The sequence below is a fragment of the Microtus ochrogaster genome, unplaced genomic scaffold, assembly GCF_000317375.1.
Source record: "Microtus ochrogaster isolate Prairie Vole_2 unplaced genomic scaffold, MicOch1.0 UNK15, whole genome shotgun sequence".
In the NCBI taxonomy this organism is placed as follows: domain Eukaryota; kingdom Metazoa; phylum Chordata; class Mammalia; order Rodentia; family Cricetidae; genus Microtus; species Microtus ochrogaster.
Genome location: NW_004949113.1, coordinates 4,381,452 through 4,393,111, shown reverse-complemented (window position 1 = coordinate 4,393,111; position 11,660 = coordinate 4,381,452). Strand labels below are relative to the sequence as shown.

General features: G+C 41.8%; 1 protein-coding gene across 2 annotated transcripts in view; it reads right to left on the bottom strand.

Annotated features, from left to right (window-relative positions):
- Positions 1-1,778: 1,778 nt before the first annotated feature.
- Tent4b (terminal nucleotidyltransferase 4B) overlaps positions 1,779-11,660 on the bottom strand; it is a 50,730-nt gene continuing 40,848 nt past the window's right edge. Inside the window, exons 7-12 of one of the 2 annotated variants that reach the window (XM_005367033.2) lie at positions 10,813-11,026; positions 9,951-10,077; positions 9,744-9,847; positions 9,450-9,637; positions 6,519-6,683; positions 1,779-4,364 (exon numbers count right to left, since the gene is read on the bottom strand). In XM_005367033.2, the coding sequence (XP_005367090.1) occupies positions 4,188-4,364; positions 6,519-6,683; positions 9,450-9,637; positions 9,744-9,847; positions 9,951-10,077; positions 10,813-11,026 (975 nt within the window). In that variant the 3' untranslated portion in view covers positions 1,779-4,187. The remainder of the gene's footprint in view (positions 4,365-6,518; positions 6,684-9,449; positions 9,638-9,743; positions 9,848-9,950; positions 10,078-10,812; positions 11,027-11,660) is intronic. The other variant, XM_005367036.1, reaches the window with a different exon arrangement.

Sequence of the window (11,660 nt, the reverse complement as noted above, 5' to 3'; positions counted from 1 at the left end):
AAGAAACACTGAAGGGCATCCTCGAGTGTGTGCTTCAGCATTTTCTCCAAGAACACTCTGACTAAAGGGCAGGAAACGACTCTGGAGCTCTTGAGGTTCACACCAGGCAAGATGGCGATGCTCCCAAGGAAGCCTGCTCCCATGCGCACTGTCTTCTCAGCGCTCCACTGGCTAGCTGCTACTTGACGGGCATTTCAACAGTGGCTGCAACATCTAACAACCTGCTCAAGCTTACTGCAGCTTTACAGCAGCCTTGGCTCACAAGCTCCTCCCTGTGGATGTTGCTTTCTTATTACAAAGTGCTTCAGTAGCCAGGCAGTGGTGGCACAAGCCTTTCATCCCAGCACTGGGAGGCAGAGGTAGGAGGCCTCTGAGTTCAAGGCCAACCTGGCCTACAGAGTTCCATAACAGCCTAAGCTACACAGAAAAACCCTGTCTCCAAAACCAAAAGCAAAAGGACTGTTTCAAGCCTTACCCAGCACTTGAGAAGCAGAGGCAGGCAGATCTTTTTGAGTTTGAGGCCAGCCTGATCAAAGCTGTCCCAAAACATGTCATGGACTTGGAGATCACCATGTTATTTCAGTATCTACCAGTGAAACCAGGGACATCTAATAGCTTATTCTTAAAGTTAATTGTAGAAGAACCAATTGTCTATGAACATTCTTCGTTTCTGGGCAACACACAAAGACCAAATAAACAGGATGAAAGAACTGGGCAGTTCAAAACAGCTCACCAACAAATCCAGAACCACAATAACCCAGAACCAGAGCATGGTGGTAATCTCTAGACAGCACTCTTTCAGTATATCCCCACACATCTGGAAGGAGAGCCAGTGAACACAGGACACAGTAGCAGCAGGGGCCGGCGCTGCCCAGTTCCACCTTTCTTCTGACTCTTGTCTTTCTCAAAGTCCCAAGCACTAGCTCCAAAGATCAATGTACACAACCCCCACTCATCACACAGGACGGAATGGGAAGAGATCAAAGGAGACTGACAACTCCAGAGCAGAGTTCATTCAAGATGCCCTTCCCAAACAGAGAGCCATCCTACACCTTTCGTGCTAGCACCTGGGAGGCGGGGGCAGGAAGAGCTCCCGTTTGAGAACAGCTAGACTACAGCCTGTCTTAGCTAACGCCAACCCCTGGAACCATAACGCACAACCATGAACCATGGGCATTATCCAGGAATATCTGGGATGAACCCAACAACCTAAATGTGAAGAGGCTCCTAATTTAAACTAAGGTTAAGATACCCTCAAGATGAACCAGGGTGCACATAAATTCACGCAGGTACTCATATCCTCTAGAAATATTTTTAAAGTTGAAGATCCTATAGATGAAAGCTAGATTTGAAAACTAAGTGTAGAATCTTCAAACAAAAGATGCTAAAGACCAGGGACCATCCTGGGCACATGTAACGCCAGTGAAAAAGGAACTTGCAGTATCAATTGACCCAAAGCACTGGGGTTCCCTGTGGATACCTTGCCGCCCCTCCCCCTCCCCAGCACGGCTACAGAGTAGTATTTAAATGTTCCTTTTGACAGGCACTCAAATATGACCACCAGAGAAATGTCACTGCAGGGAGGCAGTATTTGTAAAATTTACCCCTAAGAATGTCAAAGAATGCCACTAACAATCCATGGGCATGGAAGGACCAACCAGAGATTAAGATACATTTCTGAGATTGCTACAAAATCTTCATCAAAAGTATTCAAATTCAAGAGACAAATGGGAATCAAATGCAAAGATAAAATGAACAAAACAAATGAGCAGGCAAACTAAAAGTTCTTGAAAGTATTTTACTTCAGATTGAAAAATGAACAGCTTCCATGCTGTTCATTCCAGATACACAGTATTCACGAATACAATGCTGGCCATCTGAGGAAATGTATACACACCTCAATTCTCCTTCATGCTTTTTCTTTTAGAAAGATACTGTTTACCAAAAAGAAACGTCAGCAGTACAGGAAAAACTATTTTCCCAATAAATTTACGAAAACCTAAGATTCCCAATGGAATCAAGATTATCTTCCCGCTACCACCACCTTAATATAATCACATGCTTATTGGACACTAATATTCCCACCCTAAGAGTACATTTACTTTCAACAATGAGGGTGACTCTTTAAAAAAACTTCAGTGTGGTAAATGTAACACAGATCTCTGCAGGTGTTAAGTGTCTGAAATAGGCAGCTAATACTGGATTTAATATTATTTTATAAATAATTGTTCCCTTAGCAGTAAACATAAGTCTACACATTCACAAGCCCTACAAAATAAATACTGTGATTATGCACACAATGTTATGACAAACTAGTTTCAAAACAACAAAACTTCAACATCTTGATAAAAATTCTGATCAGAATAAAATGTGACTCTAAAATTTAAAACAGTCAAAATGCTATCACATTTAAAATCTTCCACAGTTTACAATGTACTGTGAGTTTCCAGTTGTGGAACACATTTTCCCATTGTAAATTAAAATATGAACATATTGAAAATTGTTAATTTCAGCAATGACACCAGTTTTGGTCTTACTTTATAGCATTATTCTTGTTACAGAAAGTTGCACTAAGTGTCCATTAACGGTCTGATTGGTCTTCAGTATTTCATAAGTGTATATAAAAGAAATCTCTAAAAGCCAACAGTACTTCACACATACACATATAAAGGAATCTCATCTCGGAAATGGCCATACTGAACAGAGCCACACACACACTGATGCTAGACATGAGGGCTTTCACCTCCAAAAACCACTTTGATGACGAGTGCATATAATCCATTATGTTAAATACCCCACCAGAGTCTCAGACTCAGCAGGCAATGAGTAACAGGAGTATACGTTTGCACTCACAGCTGACCACAGCCAAAAGTTACAGGATGATTAAAACAAGCCAGTGTTTACAAAGTTAATTAAAGACAGCAATTCCATTAACAGAGAGGAGAAAGAATGGGGTGACAGAAGTATTTGGTCTTAATAAGGCAATGCAAAAATCGATCCATTATCAAAGACCATTTAATTTTTAAAGATCGACAATACCAAAAGCATAAAGTGGAGTATAAGAAAATAGTTTTTTTATAAGTGTGATTTAATTAAAGCTGTTTACAGTTACTCTCTCCCACAATAGTAAGCATGAACTTAAAAAGAATGAGAGATGACACCACAAGCACATAGCACACAGGGTCAGAGGAGCCAGCATGCGAGGTCTGTGGAGCTAGAGGTCTCACTGACAGGAACAGCCCAGGCCCAGGGTGCCTTTTGTTTCCTATGAGGAAGAGAAGGGAGGGAAGAGACTGCGAGGGAAACACACACGGTCCTGCTGCTGCCCAGCGCCGAGAACAGCAGCACTGTAGAGGACATGAGCTGATTCCCAGAGATGACTAGAGGGTGTTCAGTGTATACACAAAGTACACAGTACAGTTTTCTCTTTTTTACAAAATAAAATAAACATCATTTGCCACCATAAACCTTTTCTTTAGAGACGAAAGAATTTCGCAGCAGGTCACACGGGTTCAATGAAGTCATTTCAATGCCGAGGAAAACAAACCAAAGAACAGAGCTAATCACTTCCCTGCATGTGAGTTAGAATGACAATTCAGATTATTCTTCAAACTAATCCTGAGAAAAAATCTGTTTACAATTCAAACAGTAATGTTATGTAAAAAGTATTAACAAATCCACTATTACAAATATCAATTTCCTATATGGTCTTCTATATATACACACAATAAAATGGCAAATATATGCAAAATTATTTTTAAAAAAACATGCACAAATCACTTTCCCTCTTGGAGTCTGACTTCCTATGAGATGCTCTTGTTGGCCTTCCCACCCATCTCCTTGAAACTGCTTTTTGTTCCTATCACCCTCCCCACACTGAGTCCTAGTCCCTATAACTCTGCATAAAGCCAATGAGAAATATATTTTACATTCAAGCTTTAAATCTTAAAATGACCCTGTTGTAGCACATGACTTATCAAATAAGCAGCCTTTTTCCCCCTTTTGCTTGCTTTTTGTTTTTGCAGTTGTCAATCTTCATGATCCATTCCGTGGCGAGCTGGGAAAAAACGCAGTTGCTAAATCAACGTCTGAACAGTGTGAGGCTCCTGCCATCCCAGGAGTCCCTGTGCGACTGTCCTGAGCACGAGATCATAGCACACAGAAGACAGTCCGTCGCACAGCGCCGACTATCTACAAAGGTCTGAGAGGGGCGCGTCCCTCTTGTGTTTCCTCTTTTTGCCATGGTAATACTGAGTATTGGATTTGCCTTGATGCTGTTTGCTCGTCATCAAGGAACCATGGCTTGTTTGGGCTGTACCTTGAAATCCTTTGCTGGAAGAGCGGAAGAGCCTTGCTGATCCATGCTGCAGAAGAAGAAAGCAGTGAGAAATGCAGCAGCTTTCCACGGGCAAACCTGAATTCAGGGGCATGCACACCACCTACCACCCCCACCTTCCACCCCCACCTCGTGTAGCCAATACGAGACAGTCTCCCCATCACCCTGGCTGTGTGTAGAACAGCCAGCTGGCTGACCTTGAACTCTCAGAGAGGTGCCTGCCTCTACCTCCCAAATGCTGGGATTAAAGGGGTGTGCCAGCTCTTTCAGCTACCACAGACTCTTTAAGGGGCTGGAAACGGAGGTGAGCTCTCTAAAGAACAGACCCCTGACTTCTCTTCCTGACAGCATGCATACAACATGAAAGCTTGCTATAGCACTCACACCACTACCAGAATCGGTTGTCAGACCCACAGTTTACAGGCAGGTCAAGGGCAGTGGCTGGCTGCTCCTTCCTTTTCTGTTCCCGATGTCAGCCCCTGTGATTTCCTAATGACCTTCTTTTGGTCAGTCCCATCACTATTCCTCAGATGCATTTGGTGCCCATATACTAAGGCTGTGGAGTGGACTGGGTAAGTCAAATCAAAATGATGGGTGACAGTCATCTCTACCTTTTCTCAGGGGCCTCAATACATTGAAGGATGAAGAGAGAATTTATGCCAGAAACCAGTATCAAAAACTTCTTTCTGTTGGGCAATGGTGGTGCACGCCTTTAATCCCAGCACTCAGGAGACAGAGGCAGGTAGCTCTGTGAGTTCAAGGACAGCCTGGTCTACAAGAACTAGTTCTGGGACAGGCCCCAAAACTACAGAGAAACCCTGTCACAAACAAACAAACAAAAAATGTTTCTTCCCTTTGCCTGATTCATTACTTATGGCTAAATTAAACATACTATTAGGCAACAAAAATAGTTAACAGAGTATCTCTGTGGCCTGTTTGAGTCAAAGCTAACGTTAACCAACTAAACCTGTCTCCCAGCTACCTGATGATAGGCATAAGCAACAAGTATCAGCTATGAACAAAGGACACACTGTTTCTAGGGATGCTGTAGACATTCCAAGCCAGTGTACTTCAAGCACAGCCATGCGGGCCATTCACCAGCCTGCTCTATATTCAGCTACATCTTCAGCCCATTTTAATTTTTTTATGCTTAATCTGTAAGGGGGGGGGGTTGCCTGGCACCAAGATCTTAAAAGACCATGGTAGCCATTGTTCACATGTAAGAAATTCTAACTATATGACATGTGCTTTAACATTTTGTAATAATTAACATAATATTCATTAGAAATTTTAAAGACATACTATTTTTGTTATCATTTTATAGATAAGGTAGGTATAGAACTAAATCCATCCTGCAGATGAGACAAGCAACACAGAGGGGTTAAATGAAATGTTCAAGGCCATAGTCCCCACAGCTGATGAGCAGGAATTTAAAACTTAGGACAATCAAAAACCCGAAGGCATGCTATCCTGCATCATTATGATTTCAGCTTTTCCAGTTGTGTTTCATTACTTATTCTTCTTAGGGCAGAATTAAATTTTAATTAATTAGGATAAGTTTATGTGGTTTTATATACATATAAACACAACTACTATCTGAGCTGTCCGCGTCCATCAGGATATGCTAACAAGAGTTGATAAGTTAGACCCGTGAAATAGCAGTGTTTAGTAAAGGCATGGGAATGTGTGAGTCTGTTGGAGTTTCTAGACACAGAGAGAAGCAATGTCGTTTATTAACTACAGCAAGAATGGATAGGATTGGTGTAGGGGGTCCTTCTGTATTTGGTTGCTTTCATTGGTTAATAAAGAAACTGCTTTGGGCCTGGTGATAGGGCAGATAGGGTTGGTGGGGAGGCATAACTGAATTCTGGGAGGAAGAAGGCAGAGTCAGAGAGCCACCATGCTAAATCTTTCCCGGGAAGACACGACCTTGTGGTGAACAGAATAAAAATGGGTCAAATCAAGATGTGAGAGTTAGCCAATAGGAGGTTAGAGCTAATGGCCAAGCAGTGTTTTAATTAATAGTTTCTGTGTGATTATTCCAGGTATAAGCTAGCCGGGTGGCTGGAACAAGGGACCCTGCTCCTTGCAACATAGGATATTCGTCCCTGTTATAAATAATGCTGAGAGACTAACTATCTGGTACTGAACACTAACAATGATGAACACAAATTCTGCTCACCTGTGATTTGTTGGTGCTGTTGGGTGTGTTAGTGGTTTGGGTGCTCTGCACTTTTCCAGCTGCCTGTGAGACCTCCAAGGAGACATCCTGTGAGCCTACCCGGCTGCCAGTGGGTGGACGGCAGAGCAGTTGTTTGGGGGTTTTGCATGGCGTTGCATCAGAATCCTAATACGAGTTACATGGATTATATAAAGCAATATATTAGTGATTTTCATATTCAGTACTCAGAAAGGCAGTAAGTACCATCTAGTGTAAACAGACACATCTGGGAACTAAGGAGGCTTTCCTTCAAATGCTGTGCGTGGGAAGGTATGTGTATTCAAGCATACCCAGAGACCAGAGGATGATGACTCTATCTCTTTCCACTTTGTAAGACAGAGTCTCTAGCTGCATCAGAAGCTTGTCTCTGATGCTACAGCTGCAGCCACACACAGTCATGCCTGGTTTTAAGTGGATGCTGGGTATTCCAACTAAGACCCTCTAGCTTATGTCCCCAGTCCCTTCTCCAAACATTTGAAGTGACCTATTTACCATGGGCTCACTCACTGACCACAATTGTGAATGGGTCTACTTCCATCCTAGTTGAGATGAGCTTTTATTTATGTGATCAAATTACAGAACCACGGATGACCACAACAAAGAGGGAGGGGCTTAGTACCCAGGCATGGCCCAGGATCTTCAATCAAACACAAAATAACAATTTTCGCTGTTGCTGTTTTTTTGTTGTTGCTGTTGTTTTTGGTTTTTTTTTTGTTTTTTTTTTTTTTTTTTTTTTTTTTTTTTTTTTTTTTGGTTTTTTCGAGACAAGGTTTCTCTGTAGCTTTGGAGCCTGTCCTGGCACTAGCTCTGTAGACCAGGCTGGTCTCGAACTCACAGAGATCCGCCTGCCTCTGCCTCCCGAGTGCTGGGATTAAAGGCGTGCGCCACCATCGCCCGGCTGTTGCTGTTGTTTTTAAAGATAGGGTTTCTCTGTGTGGCTCTGGCTGTCCTGGAACTTGCTTTGTAGACCAGGCTGGCCTCAAACTCAAGAGATCTGCCTGCCTTTGCCTCTCGAGTGCGGGGATTAAAGGCTTGTGCCATCATGCCTGGTACAAGATGACAAGTTTAAGGGGCTCAATCTGAGAGTCTAAGATGATGAGGCTTGTCTAAGTGCCACCTATCTTCTTGGCTGCTGTATGCTGGCACCCTCCCTGACATGTCAGTTAGAGCTCAGTCCCTTATTCTCTCCCTGACTTCTGTACCCTGCTGTAGGCTATCCAGTGTAACACTCACTCCCCTCTCAAAGGACCATTCTAAAATCCACAGACAAAGGGAGATCCTGCACATGAATGCCCATGACACCATAATGATATGCTACCATCCAGTAATGTGAAATTGTATCTTTTGTATTTTTTCTTTGAGACATGGTCTAATTAGCCCAGGCTGGCAGCCTCAAACTCACTATGCACTGGAGGGTGTCTTTTAATTCCTGCCCCTGCCTCTCCCCTCCCTAGTACTGGGATTATAAGCTTGCACCCCCAATGCAGTGCTGGGGACTGAACCCAGGAGCATGCGAGGCAACCACTATGCCTCCAAGATCCTACAGACTTTCGCAATCAAAGAAAAGGCAAACCTACCTTCAATTTTAATTAAGTCGACTCAAAATTTTCTTTGATTAAAAAAATTAACGTAAGATGTAACTCACCACAATTCAGACAGAAAGTGGATTAGAGGTTAGGGGAGAGGCCACTAAGTAACGTAAGTTTTTATTTTTGTTTGAATTTCTGAGATGGTGTCTCTCTACATAGCACTAACCTCAAATTCACAAAATTCTGCCTGTCTCTGCCTCCCGAGTGTTGGGACTGACAGCCTGTGCCACCACATATGGTTTGAAATATCTTTGAATTAAGAGTTAAAACAGCTGTATAACACTAAATACATTAAAAACGACTAAACTATACTTTAAAAAATATTTTTATTTTATTTATGCATGTGTGTGTGTGTGTGTGTGTGTGTGTGTCCGTGTCCAGAGAGGCCAGAAGAGGACCCTGACCCCTGGGAGCTGGAGTTACAGACAGTTGTGAGCTGCTTGACACTGTTGCTTGGAACCCTGAAATGTACTTGTTAAATGGTAAACTTTCTGATTTGCAAATTTTATCAATTAAAATTTAAATTAGGAAACACAAAAACAATTAAAAATAAACACAAGTTTAAGAAAGTCAAAGATCGGTGGTGGGGGTGGCGACACATGCCTTTAATTCTAGCACTTAGGACATTGAGGCAGGCAGATCTCTAGGTTCGAAGCCAGGCTCGTATACACAGTGAGTTCAAAGATAGCCAGGCTACACAGAGATATCCTGTTTCAGAAGATAAAAAATAAAGAAAGTGAAAGAACAAAAAAGAATGTTTTATGCTGCACAGTGTGAAACCCTGTCTCAACAAACAAAAGCCTTACAAATATTATATACTGTGTGATCACATTTCTATGAACTACATGTAAAAAGTATACCGTTAGAAAATCTTTAAATAAGGATGTCCTCTGGGGGTGAGACTGGGGACTGCTGGTGATGAAGCGTCTCCTGGACTGATTGGGATATTCTCTATCTTATCGTATTTCTGGGTAACATTGAGTATGGGTGATAAAACTTAGAATTTGAGTAGGATTCCCTTTAAAACAGACATAAAGAATAACCAGATAATCTAGATCCAGTTCATGATGAGCACTGCTGAGGCTCGGGTGAAGATAACAATACCTGCTATCTTCTCTGAAACTGATCAAGGAACAAAGGGTTAGCAAGCAAGTAATGTTAACGGATCATGTAACGGTTAAAGATGTCACTATATTTACAAGAGTAAAAGCTACTGAAATTTCTCTGTTGGGAAAGGACGCTAACCCTACAGAGAGCAGGCAAGGCATCCATCCAAGCGTGGGGCCACGTGTGTCGTACTTACCACGTCACTAGAGCTGGACTGCGTGGCAGAGGAGGAGGACACTGGACCTGATGAAGAGTTTGAAGAGTGTTTACTAAGAGACTCCGAGGCTTTACTTCTACATTTTCCAAGGGCTTCATTTTCTTCAGACAGATTATTATTACACTTATCTAACTGCTGAGTATCTACTATCAAGGGAACACCATTTCCTGAAAAAGTGGCAAAAGATTGGAAAACGTTTCTTCCCATTAAAAACACACAACACAGAAAAAGCCCTAAGACCCATTCCATCATCAAGGAAAAGGTCTTACTCACCATTGCATGATGGCTCAGACCTATTCTTCAAGCCCCACTGTTTTGATATCCAATCTCTATATGTGGCAACTTCATCCGTCACTCTAATTATTCTACCTAATATGCTGCATAGGGTTAAAAAAACCAAAACAAGTATGTACATTAATTTGAAGACAAGAAGTGACAACCACTTTTGACACAATGGGTTGATATGGGCTAGACGTTTACCTCTCTGTTTCGTTGTTGGGATAGTACTTTGCAATTGGTGATACAGCATGACTCAATACCACATAGGCATAATCAAAGGCCTGTTTCACCTGCATGGCCCCATAGGAACTCCTTCCAACATCATTACCTTTAAAGAAAATGGGTACAGAGAGATGCGAGCCTGGCTGGTTAATATGATAGCTGCCTGCATGCACGTTAGCAACAAGGATTCTCCTACCACATATTCAAAGAAACAGCTCACTATTCTCTCCTCAAATAGAGCCAAGCTAAACTGAAAACAATGGTGCTGTCTGCTTGTTTTTATTTGGTTGTTCTTTGTCTATATTAGCTATATACATACTTCCTATACATTTAACTTCTTTCAAGCCACTCCCAAAGTTAGGAAAGTACTGAAGGGCTACACAAAAATCAGAAAGAAGCAGTTTGTAGAATATAAATAAAACAGCAATCTCCTGGAACCTTTCTGCCCATGCTCACTGCTACCTAAGGTCTACCTCCCTTAAAGCCCTGCTGACCACTGGCTGGAATAATACTCCATAGGTATTACAAACCCACCCTCAAAGTAGATTCCTCTTCTACTTAGCTTTAAAGGGGTGAAGTGGATTCTACCCCCAACTTAACGGGAGTCTGCAACAAAGTGTTGTTCTCCCCGCCCTCACCATGTGCTTGTTTATTTGAGTATGGTAAGAAAATATTTTGAACAAAAAAGTTAAATATAATTAGAACTCATCCACGCTAGCCTCAAACTCACAGATATTCACCTGCCTCTGCCTCCCACATGCTGGGATTAAAGGTATGCACATTACTGCCTGGCTATGATGCCCTCCCCTCTGGCGTCCACACATTCACCTCATCTCAATACCTGGTTGTAAAGGATCTTCAATATAAAGCATTGATGGCCGGTAGCCATCAAGCATATTTTTCTGGACCTCATCTTTGGCCACATAGGAACCACCATCCTTTATCCGGATGCCAGTCTTTAAATAATTGAAGTGCCGTCCATATAATTCAAAAAACTCTATTAAGAGAACACCATAGTTTGTATTGGGGATGCAAGCATCTTCCCTGGGATGTAACTAAAACAGAAAAAAAAGAAAAATTATTTTGAATTTTCTCTGTATTTTGAGGAAGGGGATATAAGTAAGAGCCTAACTTCTTTCTATGAGCACTATTATTTGGTTTACAATTCCAGTTGATAGCTATGCTACTGCTACGGAAACCAGAAAATGCCCTATGGGTACAAACCTCTGGCTACTGGCAAACACTACCAAACAAGCAAAACCAGGCCTCAACATTATAGATGAAATTATATGACTAACTGCTTTAAAAAATATTATTTCCAGGGTGCATGTTGTACACATGCATATCAAGGACAGCAATTATGATGAGAGGTGTTTTTCTACATCGGTTTCCACAATACCTATTTATTTGCTAACTTATTTTGGGTTTTGTGAGGGAAAGATCTTACTATGTAGGTCTGGCTGTCCTGGAAATCAGTATATAGACCAGGCTGGCCTTGATCTCAGAGATCTGGCTGTCACTACTCCTAGGCACCATACCTATTTTTTGGGTGGATAGTTCTGGGGAATCAAACCCAGACTTTATAGACACCAGACTTTATAGACAGTAGGCAAGTATATCATCACTAACTCTTTTCTAGTTCACTTTTTTTTCCCTTTTTTTTTTTTTTTTTCGAGACAGGGTTTCTCT